Source organism: Otolemur garnettii, unplaced genomic scaffold (genome assembly GCF_000181295.1).
Source record: "Otolemur garnettii isolate 467f Iridium unplaced genomic scaffold, OtoGar3 scaffold00043, whole genome shotgun sequence".
Taxonomy (NCBI): Eukaryota; Metazoa; Chordata; class Mammalia; order Primates; family Galagidae; genus Otolemur; species Otolemur garnettii.
Genome location: NW_003852438.1, coordinates 11,926,205 through 11,946,331, shown reverse-complemented (window position 1 = coordinate 11,946,331; position 20,127 = coordinate 11,926,205). Strand labels below are relative to the sequence as shown.

At 50.2% G+C, this 20,127-nt stretch overlaps 2 protein-coding genes across 7 annotated transcripts in view; one reads left to right on the top strand and one right to left on the bottom strand.

The window, feature by feature from the left end:
• Window positions 1–12,916, top strand: part of DCTN2 (dynactin subunit 2) — an 18,170-nt gene extending 5,254 nt beyond the window's left edge. For 2 of the 3 annotated variants that reach the window (XM_003790569.3, XM_023513546.1), the window contains 12 exons: window positions 7,497–7,593; window positions 7,788–7,849; window positions 8,433–8,531; window positions 8,817–8,977; window positions 9,171–9,318; window positions 9,616–9,681; window positions 9,877–9,915; window positions 10,113–10,190; window positions 10,283–10,354; window positions 10,572–10,674; window positions 10,783–10,874; window positions 12,470–12,916. In XM_003790569.3, coding sequence (XP_003790617.1) covers window positions 7,497–7,593; window positions 7,788–7,849; window positions 8,433–8,531; window positions 8,817–8,977; window positions 9,171–9,318; window positions 9,616–9,681; window positions 9,877–9,915; window positions 10,113–10,190; window positions 10,283–10,354; window positions 10,572–10,674; window positions 10,783–10,874; window positions 12,470–12,556 — 1,104 coding nt within the window. In that variant the 3' untranslated portion in view covers window positions 12,557–12,916. Of the gene's footprint in view, window positions 1–5,183; window positions 5,190–7,496; window positions 7,594–7,787; window positions 7,850–8,432; window positions 8,532–8,816; window positions 8,978–9,170; window positions 9,319–9,615; window positions 9,682–9,876; window positions 9,916–10,112; window positions 10,191–10,282; window positions 10,355–10,571; window positions 10,675–10,782; window positions 10,875–12,469 lie in introns of all 3 variants that reach the window. The other variant, XM_023513545.1, reaches the window with a different exon arrangement.
• Window positions 12,917–13,074: 158 nt separating this feature from the next.
• MBD6 (methyl-CpG binding domain protein 6) lies at window positions 13,075–19,994 on the bottom strand. Of its 4 annotated transcripts, XR_001161324.2 has the most exons (15): window positions 19,818–19,994; window positions 19,053–19,116; window positions 18,722–18,858; window positions 18,328–18,430; window positions 18,038–18,200; window positions 16,766–17,812; window positions 15,947–16,605; window positions 15,521–15,674; window positions 15,180–15,346; window positions 14,651–15,064; window positions 14,494–14,546; window positions 14,204–14,267; window positions 13,874–14,042; window positions 13,545–13,608; window positions 13,075–13,289 (listed from the first exon to the last, which is right to left on the bottom strand). XR_001161324.2 is itself a non-coding variant. In XM_012805562.2 (13 exons), exons 3-13 carry the CDS (start codon window positions 18,832–18,834, stop codon window positions 13,968–13,970), a joined length of 3,012 nt encoding a protein of 1,003 aa, XP_012661016.1. In that variant the 5' UTR covers window positions 18,835–18,858; window positions 19,053–19,116; window positions 19,818–19,994; the 3' UTR covers window positions 13,075–13,967. The 4 variants fall into 4 exon arrangements, 1 of the variants encoding a protein (XP_012661016.1); XR_002773573.1 differs by having other exon boundaries at window positions 13,075–13,608; XR_002773574.1 differs by having other exon boundaries at window positions 13,076–13,289; window positions 13,545–14,042.
• Between the last annotated feature and the right edge of the window lie 133 nt (window positions 19,995–20,127).

Sequence of the window (20,127 nt, the reverse complement as noted above, 5' to 3'; positions counted from 1 at the left end):
TTTTTTTTTTTTTGGCTGGGGCTGGGTTTGAACCCACCACCTCTGGCTTATGGGGTCGGCACCCTACCCTTTTTGAGCCACAGGCGCTGCCCTGGTCTCCAAATTTCTATGTAAAGGAATAGTTGGCTGAATATAGTGGCTCCTGGCACTCTGAGAGGCTAAGGCTGAGGATTGCTTGAGCTCAGGAGTTAGAGACCAACCTGAGTGAGAGTGAGATCCCGTCTCTACTAAAAATAGAAGAAATTAGCCAGGTGTGGTGGTGTACATCTGCGGTCTAGCTACTCAGGAGGCTGAGTCTAAGGATTGCTTGAGCCAGGAATTTGAGATTGCAGTGAGCCATGATCATGCCATTGCACTGTATGCAGTGTGACAGAGCAAGACTGTCTCAAAAAAAAAAAGAAAGAAAAAAATAAATAGGTGTGGTGGCACACGCCTGTAATCCTAGCACTCTGGGAGGCCAAGGCAGGAGGATTGCCTGAACTCAGGAGTTAGAGACCATCCTGAGTAAGAGTGAGACCCTGTCTCTACTAAAATTAGAAAAAACTGGCTTGGTGTTCATGCTCAGTGGTTAGGGCACCTGCCACATACACCAGGGCTGGTGGGTTTGAACCTATCCTGGGCTGCTAAACGACAACAGTTACAAAAAAAATAGCCAGATGTTGTAGTGGGCACCTGTAGTCCCAGCTACTTGGGAGGCTGAGGCAAGAGAATCGCTTAAGCCCAAGAGTTTGAGGTTGCTGTGAGCTGTAGTGCCACAGCACTGTCGAGGGTGACATAGTGACACTCTATCTCAAAAACATAAATAAATAAAAATAGAAAAAACTAACTGGACATTGTGGGGGGCACCTGTAGTCCTAGCTACTTGGGAGGCTGACCCAAGAACGTCACTTGAACCAAAGAGTTTGAGGTTGCTTTGAGCTATGATACCATGGCATTCTATCCAAGGTGACAGTGGCTCTGTAAATAAATAAATGCATACAGACTGACAGACATAAAGGAATAGACAAATCTATCTTAACTGTCCTTTAACCTCCTTCCTCTGATTTCTCCACTGTGGAAGAAATTGGGTTACTGAACAAAATAATGTCCTCTAATATCTGTTAAAAATCTTAATTGCTAGATTAACTTAAAAGCTTTATGGCTGAGCGAGGTGGCTCACGCCTGTAATCCTAGCACTCTGGGAGGCTGAGGCGGGAGAATTGTCTGAGCTCACAGATTTGAGAACAGCCTGAGCCAAAGCAGGACCTCATCTCTAAAAATAGCCCGGTGTTGTGGCAGGTGCTTGTAGTCCCAGCTACTTGGTAGGCTGAGGCAAGAGAATAGCTTGAGCCCAAAAGTTTGAGGTTGCTGTGAACTGTGACACCAAGGCACTCTACCAAGGGCCACAAAATGAAACTGTCTCCAAAAAAAAAAAAACCCCAAACATAAAAGTTTTATGATTCCTCTAGTGGGAGGAAGGGTAGTAAAGGAGGAAAGTAGTAAAAGATTTAAAATTCACTACAGATGGGGGCAGTGCCTGTGGCTCAAAGGGGTGGGGTGCTGGCCCTATATGCCGGAGGTGGCGGGTTCAAACCCAGCCCCAGCCAAAAACTGCAAAAAAAAAACAAAAAAAATTCACTATAGATGATCCTGATTTCTACAAACTATTCTAAAATAGTAATGAGCCAGGGAACCACACAGGCTAGCCCTTGCCTTCTCTGTCTGGGAAGACCACTATGCATTCCAGACACTACTGATTGATTGGGGCAATGGCTTAATTGGAGACTTTTTTTTTGAGACAGAGTCTCACTCAGTGCCCTTAGTAGGGTGCCATGACATTGTAGCTCACAGCAGCCTCAGATTCTTAGGCTTGTGCAGTCCTCTTATCTCAGCCTCCCAAGTAGCTGGGACTATAGGCATCTGCACCACACCTGGCTAGTTTTTCTGTTTTTAGTAGAGACCGGGTCTCTTGCTCAGGCTGGTCTCAAACTCCTGAGCTCAAGCAATCCACCCACCTTGGCCTCCCAGAATGCTAGGATTGGAGGCTTTTCTTAAAATGTCTTGTTAGGAAAGCTAATTCCCAAATGGAATTGCCTCCACTTTAGGCCTATAGCCTGCCTTGGGTCCATGAGGCATTCTGCTCATGGCTTTTGACCTGCTGGAGCAAGGGAAGCAAATTAAGAAAACCTCACTAGAAACAGGGTTTAGTTTCTATCTTTATGGCCTAACTACCCCCAACCCATGAAAGGGGTGCGGAGGAGCGCTAGCCATAGTTTAATGGGGCCTGGGCAGAGGCTTCATTTCTCAAAAAAATAAAACACTGCTGGATGCGCCTGAGATGAGAAAGAGTAGGCTCTCTTCCTTATAGTTCAGAATATCACAAATGTGCTTGATTGTGTTCATTGACTGTTGGCACACTTGAACTTACCTGAGTTTTTCCTAATGCTTCCCCCATCCTCCCTCCTCACCACCTTGCCTGGACACTAGTTTGCACAAGTAAGACCATTCAATGCTTCTTCTCTGCATGTTTTTTTTTTCATCTGCTATCTCGCATGCAATGCTCTGCCACTGTGCTATTATTGTAGCTAATCATTTTAAATTCAAGTAAGTCCCTGGCTAAGGGGCCTGCTGGCCTTATATTTAAAGATCATTAATCAAGGGTTCAAAACACACTATAATCCCTGAATCACTGTCTTTTCCCCTTGTGAGGTCTGCAGAATAAAACTGTCCAATGGAGAATGGGATAGAAACATGGAGGCTATGAATGCTTTTGAACCTGAGCCATTTAGGGACTAAAAGTTAGAAGGTGGGTTGCCTTTCTCCTCAAACCGAGATGAAATTAAGAGTTTTTTATGGAATAACTTTTAGCTACTCTAGGCAAGGGTGGAGAACAAAGGACCCTCACTTCTTAGCTATATGTATGTTATCCCTGAAAAAAATCTCCCTTTACTCTTCCCCATGCTAGGCCTTCAGAGAAGCAATGGGATGGTAAGGAGGTGTTATATGCAATTTTAAGATAATAACTTGAGTTATTTTTGCTTTTATAAGTCTGTTTCTATGCCCCTCCTTTAAAAATGGTCAGCATTATGTTGGTCCATCCTGGACAGTTTTATTCTGTGGCTCTGTTCATTTCCCTTGTCATCATGGTTCTGAAGTCCCCCTGGCTGCAGTGTTGGCATAGAGCAGTGGTTCTCAACCTTCCTAATGCCACAGCCCTTTAATACAGTTCCTGTGGGTCATGACCCACAGGTTGAGAACCGCTGGCATAGAGCCTGAATAGGCTCAGAGAGCAGCAGTGGCCACCTCCTCTGCCTTACTTAGTACTTGAGGTCTTGCCTCTGAGGGAAAACTACTTAGCCAAATAGCCCTGGGGAATTCTGGGATTCTATTAACCGAAGGGCCTGAGGGTCATATACCAAGTAAGCTGGTACCTGGGATCAGAGCTCTTGAAATTTTCCAATCAAGAGCTGCTGTGTACTGGCTGCTGTGTACTAGGTTTCCATGGTGACTGTTACTACTCCAGGTTACAGAAATTATGCCTAAAATCTCATCCCTCAGTCAATCCTTAGGATAGACCTGGAGGTGGTATATACTATATGTAAACTAATATACCACTCTTTTTTTTCTTTGATTATCTTTTTTTTTTTGTAGTTTTTGGCTGGGGCTGGGTTTGAATCCGCCACCCCTGGCATATAGGGCTGGCGCCCTACTCCTTGAGCCACAGGCACCGCCCTTTTTCTTTGATTTTCTTTCCTCCCTATTCTGCCCATTCCTTATGGTTTGAACTTGAACCTATGACCCATTGTCCTCTCTCCTTGAGTTTCTCCCAAGGTGGTTTTAGCTTGGTGGGACAAGTCAGAGAAAGGTATAGTGTGTGTGCTTCTGTGTGTTCGCATGTGTGCATCCATGAGTGCTTATGCCCACTCTGTGCAGAGACATCCCAGCCTAGACCACAGGACCTGGAGCTACCCCTACTGTGGGCTAAAAGAAGAGTCTTGGCTGAGGTGAATCCAGGCATCAGCCAGGGAACAGAGAGGTTGAGGGTCAGAAGTATCAGGCTGAAATCTTGGGAGAGTAAGCACTTGTCTATCACATCATGGGTTTTCATATTCACATAACCATCAGCTCTCCACACTTCCATCTGCCCATCACCAGAGCTCTTGGAAAGGCAGGGCATACCACTGGATTTCCTCCCCTGGCCGTTCTAAACCAGTCTTGCCTGAAAGTGGGAGTGCCTTATCTATGTGGCCTGGACAAAAATAAGGCCTCCTTGAAATATTCTTTATGCGTCTTCCTTGTCCACTCTCCAACCCCTGTGAATCTTGTGAAGGGTTAAAGGAATGTGTTCTGCACATGGGCTGGCAGCTGTGAATCTTGATGTGTTCTTGACTCTGTGCTAGCATTTCATGGCAGAATTGCTCTGGACCCCTCAAAGCTGTAGGGTGAGCGACCAGCCACTCAGAGTGGATATAGACATGCCAACCTGCTTGAGGGGCCAGGATTTGCTCTGCCTCTCCTCTGGCATCAGGAAATGAGAACTGGGCTGCACTCAGTACTTCATCTTTCCTTGAACTCACCATCTGTACTGGACACATTTTGTTCTGCCTAACCTAAAGTCATCAGACCACTCACATGAGCACTTACACTGTAACTGATTCTGCCATCCAAATGTCTAATTTTCACCACTAGAAACCAAGAGTCAGGAAGACTTGGGCCATGAACTAGTAAAGGGACCCTTCCCTAGCAAAGTATGGACCACTATCAGCTGCAGGTCCTCAGAATCTCCATAATCTCTGCTTCATGTTATACCATTTCTGTAGCTTCCCTCTCACCTCAGCCTCGTCTTCCACACTTTCCTATCCCATGCCACTAGCTTGTGACATCTAACTCCTAGTTCTCAGATAATCCTAAATTGCTACTGTTAATGGCAAAGCTTCATGACATCCTCACCACCAGAGAGGAAAGGGTCTCATGCTCTTTCTCTTGGAGTATGTGGTGACCCCAGATGAAATTTCTTGGCCCCTCCAAATTTTGCTAGGCTCCCCTGGGGCCCTGTGGTGCAGTGTGTTTGAAGACTGTCATGTAGTGCATGTGACAATTTGCTAATAACAATTTTGTCTTTTTTTTCCCCTCCCTCATCCCCATTCCCCCACCTCCCTTTCCTTTTAACTCTTTTGATTTCTCACCTCTGGGGAAACCACAAGGAGCTGGTAAGAAGCCTGACCTTTCATCTGCTTTTTAACGGGGTGTGCTATGAAGGGGAGTTGTTTCTCTATCCTTTTGTCTCTACTAAATCTTTTCATTCCTCTGTTCAGTTCCACACCCCGCTGACAGCATTTTCCTATCTCACAAGTTACCGTAATGACACTGCCCCCAACCCATGCCCCAGATCTTAGAGACACTGGCGAAGTAGATGCCACTGGAGGACCAGAGTGTATGCTGCCCACCAGAGTGTCCCAGAGCCACAGCCTTGGAGAGGCTCCAAGAGGATGTCAGCGTCGGGTGGCCCTTCTGGCCCAGGACGTGCTCCCACATCAGGGAATAGTGGAAGGAAAGCGCTGTCCAGAGCCCTAGACTTCCCTTCTGTGTGTTGACCTGTTTTAATTTCTCTCTTCTGCCTACTTAGGGTCATAAATTGAAAAGTAGGTTCTCATATACATAGTGCCTGCCTGTAATCAGGGCTTAACAAACAGGAGCTGTGATTAACTTCTTTCTTTGGTCTATAGGTTATGCCTCCCGTTCCTCTTTTTTAAGAGGATTAAAAACAAACAAACAAACAAAAAGGATTTTACCTCATTGGCCTTGAGTGGGGGCTTTCACAGGAAGAAGTGTCATATTCTTGAGTATGAACTTAGAGAAGATGGTTGTCCAGCCCAAGCTTCAGTCCTTCTCAAATCGTTTATAGAGAGAGGCCAGAGACTACACAGTTATTTATTTGACTGGTAGGTCTTTTCAGACAAGGCTGAAGAGATAATCATTTGGGACTCAAATGTCTCTTTCCCCAGGCACTGGCAGATAGGACATTGAGCCCTTTTGTTTTCCCCTGATCTATACATTTGTACATCTTGCTCTTCTGCCCAGCAGTTCCCAGAGGAAGAGAGAAATATCAAAGTTGAAATATCAAAGTATCAACTTTGATATTTCTCCTTTCCCCTCTCCTCCCTTATTTTTAAAGCCGCCACCCACGGTGATTCCTTTTCTGACTAATAGCAAAGCAGAGGTGAAGAAAGGAGCTTCCTTCTTTCTGCAGCTCTTTCTTCTGGTGTCTCTTCATTTCTCCCCTCACCCCTTCTCCCCACATACCCTCACACAGGAGAGGTTCTCAGTCATGGCTACAGATTAAAATCAGCTGGCCCTGCCCCAGGGTAATTACATCAGAATCTGCAGAAGAGGGCCTAGGCCTTAAAAAAAATTTTTTTTCAGTGATTCTAATGTGCAGTCATTGTTGTGAATTATTGTCCAAGGTGAAGAAAAGAAGACTCATTTTGCCTTCTTCCTGTAGAAAGTGGAGATGCCTTCACTAATAAGAAAGGACTCCTGGGTCTCCTTCCTTTAGTACTCTCTCAAGAGCTGTCAGCTTCTGACAGTTGAGAAGGGACATGCGCTCAGGGGTGCCCAGTCTCAGTGTAGTTAATTGGAATATGAACAGCAAGTAGAGAGAGCCTCTAGTAAAGAGGGAGCCTCTCTGTCTTAAGTTCTAGAGTGAAATCTCTTTCCCTTTCTCTGCTGTGTCCCCTGTTTATGGAAGAACTCAGTGCCTAAAGTGCAGCAGGGGGTCAGGGAGCAAAGCAGGTGCTGCAATTTCTCCGTACAGGAGTCTGGGCTCTTCATTTCGCCCAAGGGTGCTCTTGGCAAGCAGATATTGCTTATGTTTGTTGCTTCTAAGATGTCCCTTAGAAAATAATCCAGTATGCCCTTGTCTTTTCTTCCTATTCATGAATTCTGTGGCCTCAGGATAGCCTGGAAACTAGGCTTCATGCCAGGCCCTCTGCCCACCTGACTTTTGTATCTAAGAGGTGGTATCTTATCTTCAGCAGGTGTAAAACCCTGATTCACACTCAGAGTTAGTGTCCTGTCTGTCTGCCTTCCCTCCTCTTTCCCTCCAGCCAGGATGGGAGCTCAGCTTTAAAGTGGACTTGCTCAGCGGGCAAGGAGATTTACTTTTGGGAGGGGGAGGTTAAAAGAGGTCAGGTTTTGCTTCTTGCTTTGAGTGCTTGGTGTGTGCCAGATAACTGGGAGGGCAGGGTGGGGAGGCTTATGTACAGACAGGGTGGGGAGGTTACACAGCTTCTGTTCCCAGTTGAATCAGGGTGTTAATATACAACGGAGGCTTCAAATTTACCAGGAAGCTTCTATTTCTTATGTTGAGTGTGGGTCAGTAGCTTGGAATAGAGCCACTTTTCTTTCTCCTTGGAAAAATAGGGCCCAATTTCTTGATAGTTTGGGGGTTTGTGGGACAGAGGAAGTTTTAGGATGAGAATGAGTTTGCCACTGGTCTAAATTGCCTGTTTCTGCAGGAGGAACTGACAAGCACAAGTGTGGAGCACATCATTGTCAATCCCAATGCTGCCTATGACAAGTTCAAAGACAAGAGAGTGGGAACAAAGGGACTTGGTAAGACTGGGCTGAAAGTTGGGTTGGGGGAAGCCTAAAGGACAAGCATGGGAAGTAGCTTCCTGTCCTCAGGTCTTAGTGACTTGTGCTCTGGGGAAAGGGTCCCTCATGGAGATCTCCTAAGGGAGCTCTCATGGTCACCTGAGATCATGAGACCTAGATCAGGCCCTCAGTTCCATCTTCTTTCTTGGCAGATTTCTCAGATCGTATTGGAAAAACCAAGAGGACAGGATATGAATCTGGAGAATACGAGATGGTTTGTTGTGTGTATTGGTGGGAATGGTGTAGTCATCCTACCTAGTGACCATTCAGGAGGGAGATCAAGAGATAACAGTCAGGGCTCAGCGCCTGTGGCTCAAGCGGCTAAGGCGCCAGCCACATACACCTAAGGTGGCGGGTTCGAATCCCCAGCCCGGGCCGCCAAACAACAATGATGGCTGCAACCAAAAAATGGCCAGGCGTTGTGGCGGGTGCTTGTAGTCCCAGCTACTTGGGAGGCTGAGGCAGGAGACTCGCTTGAGCCCAGGAGTTGAGGTTGCTGTGAGCTGTGATGCTGTGGCACTCTACCCAGGGGGATAGCTTGAGGCTCCGTCTAAAAAAAAATAGGTAACAGTCAGGATTCTGAGTTTTTCTGGGTGGGGGTTCTGAGAAACCCAACAGCATGCAGCTGAGAGTTCTGGAGAGTCTCTAGGCCCTGGCTAGCTCTATTTCATCTGTACTATGTTGTTATGGACTCTGAATTGGAAATGATGCTCTTATGAGTTAGACCTAGGGTTTGGATAAATACTTGAGGCTCCCTGTGATGAGAGGTCTGACATTATGCTCTGCTTGTTCTCTAGCTTGGAGAGGGTTTAGGAGTGAAGGAGACACCCCAGCAAAAATACCAGCGACTACTCCATGAGGTCCAAGAGCTGACAAGTGAAGTTGAGAAAATCAAGGTAAGTATCAACTCTATTCTCCCATCTCTGCTGTGACTTACATAGTAGAGGAAGACCTCTAGTAGTAGGAAAAGGATTCCCTAAGCTCCTGGCAGGGGGCTGGGGTTTCCAGAGTTTAGAGGTACACGTGGGTCTGTCTCAGGTGCTGCAAGTGGGCAGTCTCTTGTGCTTAAAGCCATCCCAGTGACCTCCATCTACAACTACCCTTTGGTCCAAGGGTCTTGATCCATTTTTTTTCCTGATTCATTCTTGCCACTCTCTCACTGTCTACTCTTTTCATACCAGACAGCAGTGAAGGAGTCAGCCACTGAGGAGAAGCTGACCCCTGTGGTGCTGGCTAAACAGCTGGCAGTGCTGAAGCAGCAGCTGGTGGCTTCCCACCTGGAGAAGCTTCTGGGACCAGACGCTGCAGTCAACCTCACTGACCCTGACGGAGCTCTGGCTAAGTGAGCGGGTGCCCTACTTTGTCGGAAAATCCTTGCTGATTGGGATTGTGGAGGGACTAAGCCAGCTACTGACAGGGATGCTAAGGAAAGAGGTGGCTCAGCTGTTCCTTAATGCTGACCATGAGGCACAAGTGAGAGAGAGTGATTGGCCCTCAGCCTTCAAGTCATGATGTTACTTGGTCTCTCGACCTAGGCGCCTACTGCTGCAGCTAGAAGCAACAAAGAAAAGCAAAGGAGTTTCAGGAGGGAAACCCACCACCGGAACCCCTCCAGATAGCAGTCTTGTCACTTATGAACTACATTCTCGGCCTGAGCAGGACAAGTTCTCTCAAGCTGCCAAAGTAAGTATGCATATGGAGTTGGTTAGGGAGCCAGGGAGAAGTGGCTTTGGAGATTTTCCTGCCTCTCTCCAAGGACTCAGACCTGGGAAGAGTGTGCTGGGAAGCTTGTGATTCCTCCTGGTTCCTCATTCTCTGCTTCCTTTGCCCATCTGCCTTCAGTTAGGATTTTAAGATTGTGGCTAGGGATGCGGTGCAGGGAAAGGAGTCCTTTGGAGCAGGGAGTGGAGGGGAATGATTATTGATTTCACTGTGTCAGTAGGGAGGCAGGTGGCAAGCTTACCTTCTTCTTCCCACTAGGTTGCAGAACTTGAGAAGCGCCTGACAGAGCTGGAGGCAACTGTGCGCTGTGATCAGGATGCCCAGGTCAGGTGTCTCCTATACTTGGTGTGAGCCTTAGACCCTGTGCCCTGAACCCTAAGGTCCACAGCATTCCATATAAGCCTAGGAGGAGTCAGGAAAGGGTTTCACAGGGATTAGCTCCAATTAGGAAGGATGGGAGAAGGTAGTAATCAAATGGAGACCCAACAACTGCTGATTTCTGCCCTGCCTTTCCACCAGAATCCCCTTTCTGCAGGACTACAGGGAACCTGTCTTATGGTGAGTTTGGAAGGAACTTGAGTGTTTGGTATTACAGAGGAGATATTAGGATTGGTTTTGCTTTAAGAATTATTTCTGGGTCTGTAGATATATATTAACTCTGGTGGAATGGGCTGCTCCCTCCCCCTTTGTGATGCCTGCCCCGGTATGGGCTTCTCCCTCCCCCTGTGTGATGCCTGCCCCCACCCTACCCTCAGGAGGCTGTAGAGCTCTTGCAGGCAAAGGTGGGAGCCCTGGACCTTGCCGTTTTGGACCAAGTGGAGGCCCGGCTGCAGGTATTAAATGAGAGCGAATTGAATTATGGGGAGGTTGAGACTTGGAAGCCCTAGATGCCCTCACTATCAACCTTAAAATATGTGGTTTTCAGAGTGTCCTGGGAAAGGTGAATGAGATTGCCAAGCATAAAGCCTCTGTAGAAGATGCAGATACGCAAAGCAAGGTCAGGAAGACACCTTCCCCATCTTCATACTCCTTTCCATTCCCTTGGGTTCTCCAAGTAGTAATATCAAAGCACGAGAACATGCCGAAAACGCAGGTCTCTGTCTTCATAAGCTCTCATCAGCTGAGAATGTCAGAACAGTGCTCCCCTCTGGCCACTTGCTATCAGTCACTGGCTGCCTCAACTATGCCCTCTGGGCCCTGTCATGTCCCTTCAGGTCCACCAGCTATATGAAGCCATACAGCGCTGGAGCCCCATCGCCTCCACACTCCCTGAGCTGGTGCAGAGACTTGTCACCATCAAGCAGTTGCATGAGCAAGGTGGGAGGCCAGCTGCCAGCAGTGCTACAAGAAATTGAAAAGTGGACAACTTTGTTCCACTCCCTCATCTTTTATTCTATCCTTAACCATCCCTTTCTTCTTTTGTAGCCATGCAGTTTGGTCAGCTCCTGACACACTTGGATACCACCCAGCAGATGATTGCTAATTCCCTTAAGGACAACGCCACCCTCTTGACCCAGGTGTGTACCTCTTCATTGACCAGCTGTCTCTTTCTCTAGCACATACAAACTAGGTTCTCCTGCTCTCTCTTAGGGTTCTGCCTTAGCCCACTTTGTAGCATTCTTTTGTGGCAGGGGTTGCTTTGAATCTCCAGACTACTTTTCTTTTTTTTTTTTTTTTGAGACAGAGCCTCAAGCTGTCCCCCTGGATAGAGTGCCATGGCATCCCAGCTCACAGCAACCTCCAACTCCTGGGCTCAAGCGAGTCTCCTGCCTCAGCCTCCCAAGTAGCTGGGACCACAGGCGCCCGCCACAATGCCCGGCTATTTTTTGGTTGCAGCCCTCATTGTTGTTTGGCGGGTCCAGGCTGGATTCAAACCGGCCACCTTAGGTGTATGTGGCTGGCGCTTTAGCCGGTTGAGCTACAGGCCTTGAGCCTCCAGACTACTTTTCAATGGTTGTGGGACTTTTGACAACTTATTTAACCTATGAGCATCTGTCTTTTCATTTGGAAAATTATGCTTTCCTTAGAGTTATGTAGATTAGGTGAAAGAAGGTAGATGAATTGTTAGGAGTTAGTGGACGTTTTTCTTATAAAATCTAATCCTTTTCTTTGTAGTCTCAGCTTAGCTTTACCCCGCTGCTTCTGAACACAGCACACTGGAAAGAATACAGGGTTTGAAATAAGGAGCCAGGCTCCAACCTGGTTCTGCCATTTCCTTTCTGACCCTGGATAGTGAGCCTTATCTTCCTTGTTCCTTCTTTCTTTTAGTAATGCTTGGCACATAGCAAGTTCTCAATTTCTGTTGGAGGGGCCATCAAGATAAATGAAAATATATATAAAGAACTGGGACAATATCCTCTTCCTCCAGAGCAGTTTGCTAAAAATTTGAGCCTGTGTAGCTCTCATTTCAACAAAATCTTACTTGGCTCTTCTTACACAGAAGATATGGAAGAACTATTCTGGCTGAAGTAAGGATGGGAATTCTCAAAGAGTCCTGCCTGCTTGGCAACTCTGAGCTAGGTCCATGATCTTCGAGGGGTACTTTGAAAACTGCTAGGCCTGGCACAGTGGCTTACATCTATAACCCTAGCACTCTGGGAGGCCGAGGTGGATAGATGGCCTGAGCTCAGGAGTTCGGGACCAGCCTGAGCAAGAGACCCCATCTCTAAAAATAGCTGGGTGTTGTGGTAGGTGCTTGTAGTCCCAGCTACTTGGGAGGCTGAGGCAAGAGGATTACTTGAGCTTGAGAGTTTGAGGTTGCTGAGACCTATGACACCATGGCACTCAGCTCCAGGGCGACTAGTCTTATCTCAAAAAGTGAGACTCCGTCTCTACTAAAAGTAGGAAAAAACTAACCAAGTGTGGTTGGGAGGCTGAGGCAAGAAGATTGCTTGAGCCCAGGATTTTGAGATTGCTGTGAGCTATGCCACCGCCATGACACTCTACCCAGGGTAACAGTGAGACTCTGTCCAAAAGAAAACCAAACTGCTACTATAGACATCCATATTCTGCTGCTATCTTCTCTTTTTTTTTTGTCTTCTCTAAGAGAATTTCTTCAGGCCCTCATTCAAGGAACTGGACCAAAGAGTGAAGCCTCTCTCCCCCTTTGTAGGTACAGACAACCATGCGTGAAAACCTGGCCACAGTTGAGGGAAACTTTGCCAGCATTGATGAGCGGATGAAGAAGCTGGGAAAGTGAGCACTGTGGGGAATGGTGAACAGGGATTAGATAATCCCTGCCCCTCTGAACTCCTAACAGCTTATGTAGGGTCTTCCCTTCATTCTAACTCTTGCATCCTGTCCCATGTGACACTGGGGGTGAGGGGGTCTTCTTGCATGTGGGATTTATACCCTCTGCTGATGAATACAGAACAGTAGCTGGGGGATATTAGATGGTGGTCTCTCTTCAGGCCCAGGGCATAAGGATGTGAGCCCAGCCACATGCCAGCTCACATCCAGTACTGCTTTGCCCAGTGTGGGAAGGAATGGGTCCTATCCTCCAACACAGCTTTGTAATACTGTACAACTGTTTGTGACCATTAAATGCTGTTGTACTCTGTGTGGCCTCTGCTGTATTTTCTGGGGAAGAGGCAGCACTGAGACATAGACAACATTCATGGCATGATAGGCAGTCTAAGTCACTCTACATGAGAAGACTTTGAATTGTAACCTGTTCTTCAGAAAAACCTAAATAAAAAATGAGTACAGAGCCAGAGCCAGAGTTTCAAAATATTCTCATCTGTTAAATTAAGAGTGTCTCCCATAGAAAAGCAGTGGAGGCCCCACAGGGCAAGTACAAAACAGAATTAAAACTCCCAAGGGTCTTGTCTTTACAAAAGAAAAGGCAGGAGGCAGCCCCTGGACAGCTGGTCATGCTGGCCGCTCCGGCTGGACCGCGTTGCATAATCCTCAGTCGCATCATCACAACGTCTCTGAGCGTTTTGATGGGGGAGAAGGGGCAGTGTAGTGTGTATGGGAGGAGGCCCAGAGGGCTCTCTTTGCCCCCTTACCCCCTTTTAACATCCCAGAGGAAAGTGGGGGAAACCTGGCTACACCTTGAAATGAGGCTATGTGTTTCAGACCTGGGGACAGGGATAAAAGGGGATCTGTGCTTTGAGCAACCTGAGCCAGAGGGAGGGGGCGTTGGAGGGGTCAGGGGAGGATGCATGATGCTTATTGCTTTGTACCTTTCACTGGGAAGGAGGGCAGCAGCCAACAGTAGCTCACAGGTTTGTAAACTGAGCCTGCTGGCTTTGAGAGGGAGGCAATGAAGTCGAATTAAATATAAAAGTCATTTGTGCAAAAATAACTTAAACAAATAAAAGACCTGGGGAAGGGGGTGTTCTCCCCTTAGCGCCTGGTAGGGAGAGGGCCATATACCACCCCCCCCAGGCCTTTTCAGTGACATGGCTTTGGGGGGGAGGGGGTGAACTTCCCTACCCCCTGCAATGGCTCAGGATGGGATTGTAGGGAAAGGGCTTGCATTTGTGCTCTGAGTGGGGAGTAGTGCCCCCACCCACTGTCCACAGGTGCAGGTGGCTGGCAGGGGCTCCCAAGGCTCAGCACTCAGCTCTCCCCAGTCAGGGTCAGATCAGCTCCAGGTATGGCTGTTATGGGGCCAGTTTCCTCCTCTTGTTTTTGGCAGGACGGCCAGGGCGGGCCCGGGGAGGCAGAGGGACAGCCGCCTGTGTGAGAGAAGTTGAAAGACATGATCAGTCATTAGGTATTAGGAAGTCTTATTTTTTCCCCAGTCCCTCTAGCCCTCTTTTCTTCCTGCCTCATCGCTTACACCCTGCCAATACCTACGCCACCCCCCATCCCCCCCCCCACACACACACACACTTACTCGGGTTGTAGGGCTGGGTTCCAAGGTAATGTCCTGGCGGGAGCTGTTGCTGTTCCGTGTAGGGCTGAAATAAGGGGCATAGAGGATCAGGGACAGCTCTCCAAGCACCAAATAAGTTTCAGAAGTTGGGGTGGGAAGCTTTCTACATTTGGATAGTAAAGGCTTAATATCCTTAATCATATTCAAATTAAGTATCTTCTTTTTGAAAACCAGCCTACTAGGTAGACCCTTAGAATTGTCCAGTCCAACAAAGAGGCAAAGGCCAGTACTGTGGTGAGCACAACACTTACTTGTATTTTCTCCTCCGGCCACGACGAGACTTTCTGACTACCCCTGGGGGCACCTGAGAAAAGACGGACTCTGTATGTAGGAAAAGTTAGAAAAAGGCAACATGGCCCTAGCCTTTTCTCAGAGCCCTTGAGCCCAGACCTCCATCACTCTACTCACCTTAAGGTCTTCAGAATGGGGCCCAGCAGGGGGTGGATCCTTGGGCTCAGCACCCCCTTCAGCCAGTTCCCCATTATGCTGCCAGTGGTGGGTCCTTCTAGGGGACCGTTCCATTTGTCCATTGAAGCCACCACGTGTCCCCCATTTGAAGGCCAGTCGGCCAGGCTCCCGCCGGCTGCCAGGCTTTCGACCCCGGCCTGGCCTGGCCTCACCATTAATGCCCCTAAGTCCCCCTCCTCCCCTCCGGCCCCGTTTCCCTGACCCCCTCCCAGTGAGCAGCTCAGGGACTGGGGGGTCTGGAGAACTGTGGGATGGGGCTAAGGCACTGAGGGGAGGCCGGATAGGCTCTGGTTCGAGGGCTGAGGTGGGGCTTTCAGGGGGTAGACAGGGAGCTTCTGGCTGCTCTGGAGGGATCTGTTGGCAAAAAATAATACCTCAGTCTCAACTACAGTCTTCCACTGTAACTCAGCCTTAAATTTCCAGTTTGAGAAAAAGTTCTCTCCCTGGCAAATTATACACCCACTCTCACCTGGAGACTCTGTAGCAGGCAGGCTAGGGGACTAGAAGCCTCTGAGAGGGGTGGAGGAGCCCCCCCAGGGAGAAGCTGCAGCCCCAGCTGGCCAGAGAGAAGAGGGCCAGGAGGCTGCAACAGGCTGGGGAGGGTTCCAGGGCTGCTGGTCAGTGAAGACAGGTCACCTGTTGAGAAATATGCAGAGTCAGGGGTCTCTCCCTAGGCAAACCAATTAGACTGGGCAGATCCTATTGTTTTCTTTTATGCTCTATCCAGGGTCCAATGACTTTCTTCTCCAACTTATTCACCCTTCGAAGTTTACTGCTTCTTTCTCACACCAAGAGTACTCTCAGACTCACCCAGCAGGCTGGCACTCAGCAGAGGGCTAAGGAGTTGGGGGGGTCTCCCTGAGTTGGAGGGGGCCTTGCCCAGAGAGGAGGCCCCCGGGTCAGTAGTTGCCGTGGTGACACTGGAGGTAGGTGGTCCAGGTTGGGGGGCACTCAGGACACAGGGCTAAGGAAAGAATGGTTATAAAGCTCCCATGAGTGAAACGGTCACTGAATGTTAGTACTTTCACATTCACTGTCTGACTGGAACCTCAAGTGAGGTAGGCCATACTTACTAAACACAGACTCAGTTCTTGCAGCCATTCTACCCCCAGCCAAGAACTAAGGCCTCCCCAAAGGCCCTAAGGAAGAACTCAGGCATGAAACTAAAAGCCTCTGATTCCCAGCCCCCATCTGATTCTACTTGTTCTGTACCACCCACTCACCCCCTATCCTTACCTGGGGAGGTGTCCCAGAGGGGGGATCCAGGCTGGCAGCCAGCAGCGCAGAATTTAAAGCTATGAGGGTAGGGGGGGCTGAAAGTGGGGGGAATAGTAGAGGGGGCAGGTCTCCCAAACCTGAAAATGGCTCCCCACTTGGACCCCCAGCTCCCTCTGCAGATCCCTCCCCGTCCCCAGCTGTGGGGCCTAGGGCCAAGAGGGGCAGGAAAGAGGCAAGGAGGTTACTAGGGGGTGCAGAAGGAGGTGGAAGAAGGTCTGAGGGGGGTGGTGGAAGCAAGGGAGCCACCAAAAGCGAAGGCCCTTCAGGCTCGCCTGGGGCTAAAGGAGGGCCAGGTCCCCCTGGTGGGGGTAGCAGGGGCTCAGGAGGAGGTTGTCCTCCCCCAGCCAGCACACTAAATAAACTGTGGCTAAGCAATGGAGAAGGTGGAGGCTGCCCCAGACTTAGAGGAAGAGGCAAGGCTCCTAGCATCCCAGGAAACCCAGCTCCACTCAGTGCCAGACCCTGCTCAGGGCTGGGGAAAGGGAAAGCCTCCCCGCCAGCCAGGGAAGGCAGAGGGCAGGCTGGGCCTGCCCCCATCCCCAGCCCTTCAGATGGGCTTTGAAGCACAGGGCTGGGGACTACAGGGGCTTTGGAGGCAGCTGGTGGGGCAGGGGCACCTGTGAAAGAAGAGAGAAATTCAGTTCAGGTGAGACCTTTTCTCCCAGCATCCAAAGAACCTAACCTCCCTGCCCGAAGAGCTCTCTAAATGTTCCCCCTAAATGCCTTAGCTGTCTCTTTCCCACCAAAGGGAGGGAGGGCTCCGTGACACTCACATACCTGGCACACTGCTGATGCTGCCACTGGTGGTCCCAGGCAAGGAGGGCTGGATGGGGTGCCTGGGCTGGGGAGGGCTCCCTGAGGAGAGGGTTGGGGGAGGAGGAAGGTGTGCATCTGACCCCAAAAGGTTAAAGCTTCCATCAGATGGGGAAGGGCCAGGGGTGGGGAGGCCCAACAGGGATAGCACAGAAGGGAGAATCGGTTGGGATGGCTCCGGAAGAGAAAAGGGTTGGGGGACAGGAGCAGGGGCCCGAGGACGGCTCCGTCTAGGGGTTTGAGGGCCTCCCCCTTCTAGCAATCGAAGTACAGTTGGGGGTCGGCGGGGACGACGTTGAGAGGATAGACGAAGTGATGAGGAGTGGGGAGCTGAGGGAGCCTGGGCACGGGGCCTTCGGCCCTGTAAAGTGCTGGGAGGGGGTAGTGGGGGATGCTGTGCCTTGGCCGCTGCAGAAAGTATGCTGCTAGCAAGGAAGGGGGGTGCCCCAGGCCCCTCCACTGTGGGGGCCCCTCCCAGAGGTCCCAGGACCAGGGGCAGGTGCATAGTGGCTGAAGACACTGGTGGCTGAGTGGCAGGACCAGGGGGGCCAGGGAGATTATTGCTTGGGGGCAGAGAAGGGGGTGTTAAGGCATCACTACAGTGGAAGAGAGGAGGGTCTGAAGGTGGTGAGGAAGAGGCATGAGGGGCTGGAGAAGAGCCCAGGTCAGAGGGCACCAGGCTGGATCGGAGGGTAGCTCCCCAGTTGTATGATGGGGCATTGAGGCTGATAGCAGGTGGAGGAGGTGGGGCTGGAGAGGGGGCATTGCCCCTTGGGAGGAAACAGGGGCTGCTGCTACTCCCAGAGGGAACTGGTTCAGGAAGCCTTGGTGGTGGGAAGAGCCCCCCAGGGCCTGCTAGAGGGGGGAAAGCCTGGGGAACTGAGGGTGGTTCTGGGGGAATGGAGCCAGGACCCCCATTAAGTGGAGTTGCAGAAGGAACTCGACAGGGAGGGCGGGCAGAAGGGGGCCCTGGGGACACAGTGTGGAACATTTGGGGGCTTGCTCCCTCTCCTGCAATAAATGAAAAATGGAGGGTCAGCCTGTGACTCTTCTTCCCAGAACTTTGCCTTCTCCAGTCCTATCTCCCACAGGTTCCCAACCTCCCAATCCCCTCCTCTCACCAAGCAGCTCCCCACCCCATTCCATCCTTTTCCTTACTCTCTCTCAAAGAGCTCCCCCCACCATCAGTCTTCCAGGCCCTTAGGTTTTCCTTCCATAAAGTGGCAGAATACTCACCAGGAGAAGAGTGTGAGCAGGTGGTCTCCATGCTGCGGTACAGAGTTGCCATGGCAACAGCTTTCCGCCGGTGGTTGCACAGCTTGGTCATGTCCTCCTCTGATGCTGGCCCCACCCCAGCCCCACCTGGGGTCACCGGGGCCAAAGGGTCAAAGTTGAAAACCTGTGAGGTAGAACCTCGTAAGGGACCCTGAAGGAGTGGAACCCTGAGAAGGGTTACTATAGCCAGTGATTTGTATTAAGTCTTTTGGTTTATCCCTGTACTCGCCAGCACCCCTCACCACTCTGACCTTGGGGACATTAAGTGGACACTCCAGACCACACTTGCAGGTCCCATCGCTGAGGAGGTAGCTCCGGGTTTGCTCCAAGGAAGACAGCTCTGTGCCACTTGGGCTAGGAGAAGATAGGGTCAGAGGACATGGGTTAGTTGTCAGAGAATCAGGAGACACTCCTAAAGGACAGTTCATGAGGTAAGAGGAAGAGCAAAGGATAAGGGATATAAGAAGAGACAGAAGGAGGGAGAATGGACTCAAAGGCCCAGAGATACAGAGAGCAGAAAGGCTGACAGAGACAGGCGAATGAAGGAGAGCAATAGGTACTGGAGAGGAGGGGTGGAAGAAGGCAAACCCAGGCAACTGAGAACAGCAGGGGTGACAGAGCTTGGGGAAGTATGAAGATTCATACCTGATATAGAGCACAGCACCCTCTCGCACACAGCGCTGCCATCCGATGGGGACAGATGTGGCCACAGGGCCCCCAGCTCTGTCTGCTCCACTGCTCTCATTGCCCCCATTCATTGTGTGTAATCAGCTCCCGCGTGCCTGTTAACACAGACATCCGCGTGGGTATTAGGAAGATTAAACTGGGTTGGGTACCTGAGGGAGTACTCCTGGAAGGTAAAGCTTGTGGAGTGACCCAAGAAAACTCAGGAGTAGCCCCACAGTGCCAACAGGAACCCCTCAGTGAGTTGGGAGGGAGAACAAGAAGGAATCCTCTGCCATATCACCACAGCTACCTGAACATCTCTGCAAACATTGTGGGGTCCAGTCTAAAGCCGGGGTCACCAGCTTAGCCCACACCTGCAACACAAGGAGATGGGACTGTCAGGAATCTGCTCAATTTAAACGAGCACCACAGCCCACGGCACTCTCAAGGGAAAGATCCTTAATAACATGAGGTAAGTGCCTATAAAGAGCTCAGGGATCTGCTGGCTGAGTCCACAAGCATCCTTTCCAAGCCCAGTCCCTAGGGATCAGAGGGTCAGAGCCTCAACATCCAGGGACCAAGGAATCAGCCCAATTTCTAGACACATGAAGAGCAAGGCCACTTTGTCCCATTAGGATCAGAAACCTTCAAACAGGAGTGTGGGCATATTCCCATAATGCTAGGCCACTAGGAAGTCTCCCAGAGTGTCTGTCTCCTGCTGTTCTCTACCTAGGAAGATCATATAAAAAGTACAGATTGCCCCACAGGTCACCAGGCAATTGCTCAACTGCCTGCTGGGTGGTACCAGCAGGACTCCCCCCATGCCGGCTCCACTGACTGACCACAGACAATCACTGATCTAGTTCATTCGGGTCTTAAGCGAGGTCAGAATCACAGCTCAGTCTTCTCCCAGGTTCCTGAGAAGCTCCTGATTTTACCTCAAGCCCAAGGCAAAGAGATTCAGAACCTCTTATCCCATTGGCTTCAAATTAGCTCCAAGAGAGGTTCTCCTCTGATACGTGGAGACGCCCCTCAAACCTGCAAGTATCCTCCCCAACCTCACCATCGCTCTCACCCCACATTGGCGGCTTCCAAACTTTCCCTCTCATAACAAGGCGCCCTGTCACCCAGACTGCTTCCCTCAGCTTGGGGAGGAGGGGAAGGCACACGAAGTAGGAAGGAACTTGGGGAGAGGGCGGGCGGAGGGTGGGCGAAGCACTCAGAGCAGAGAGGTGAGGAAGGCAGAAGTCAGGCACTGAGAGAGAAACGGCGGGGGCAGGTGAGGGCGGGGGAGTGGGGATGGGGCCGGGTAAAGGGGCCGAGAGGACGCAGAGGGGGCAGAGGGTAGGGACAGGAGAGGAGGGGAGGGAAGGGGGAGGGGAGGG

Excerpts from the sequence above, each read along its gene's own strand:
- MBD6 (XM_012805562.2), bottom strand. The coding sequence starts at position 18,834 with ATGAATGGGGGCAATGAGAGCAGTGGAGCAGACAGAGCTGGGGGCCCT. Across the intron at positions 18,201-18,327 it reads GTCCACTTAATGTCCCCAAG|GTTTTCAACTTTGACCCTTT; the intron begins GTCAGAGTGGTG and ends TCTACCTCACAG. Across the intron at positions 17,813-18,037 it reads CTGCTCACACTCTTCTCCTG|GAGAGGGAGCAAGCCCCCAA; the intron begins GTGAGTATTCTG and ends CATTTATTGCAG.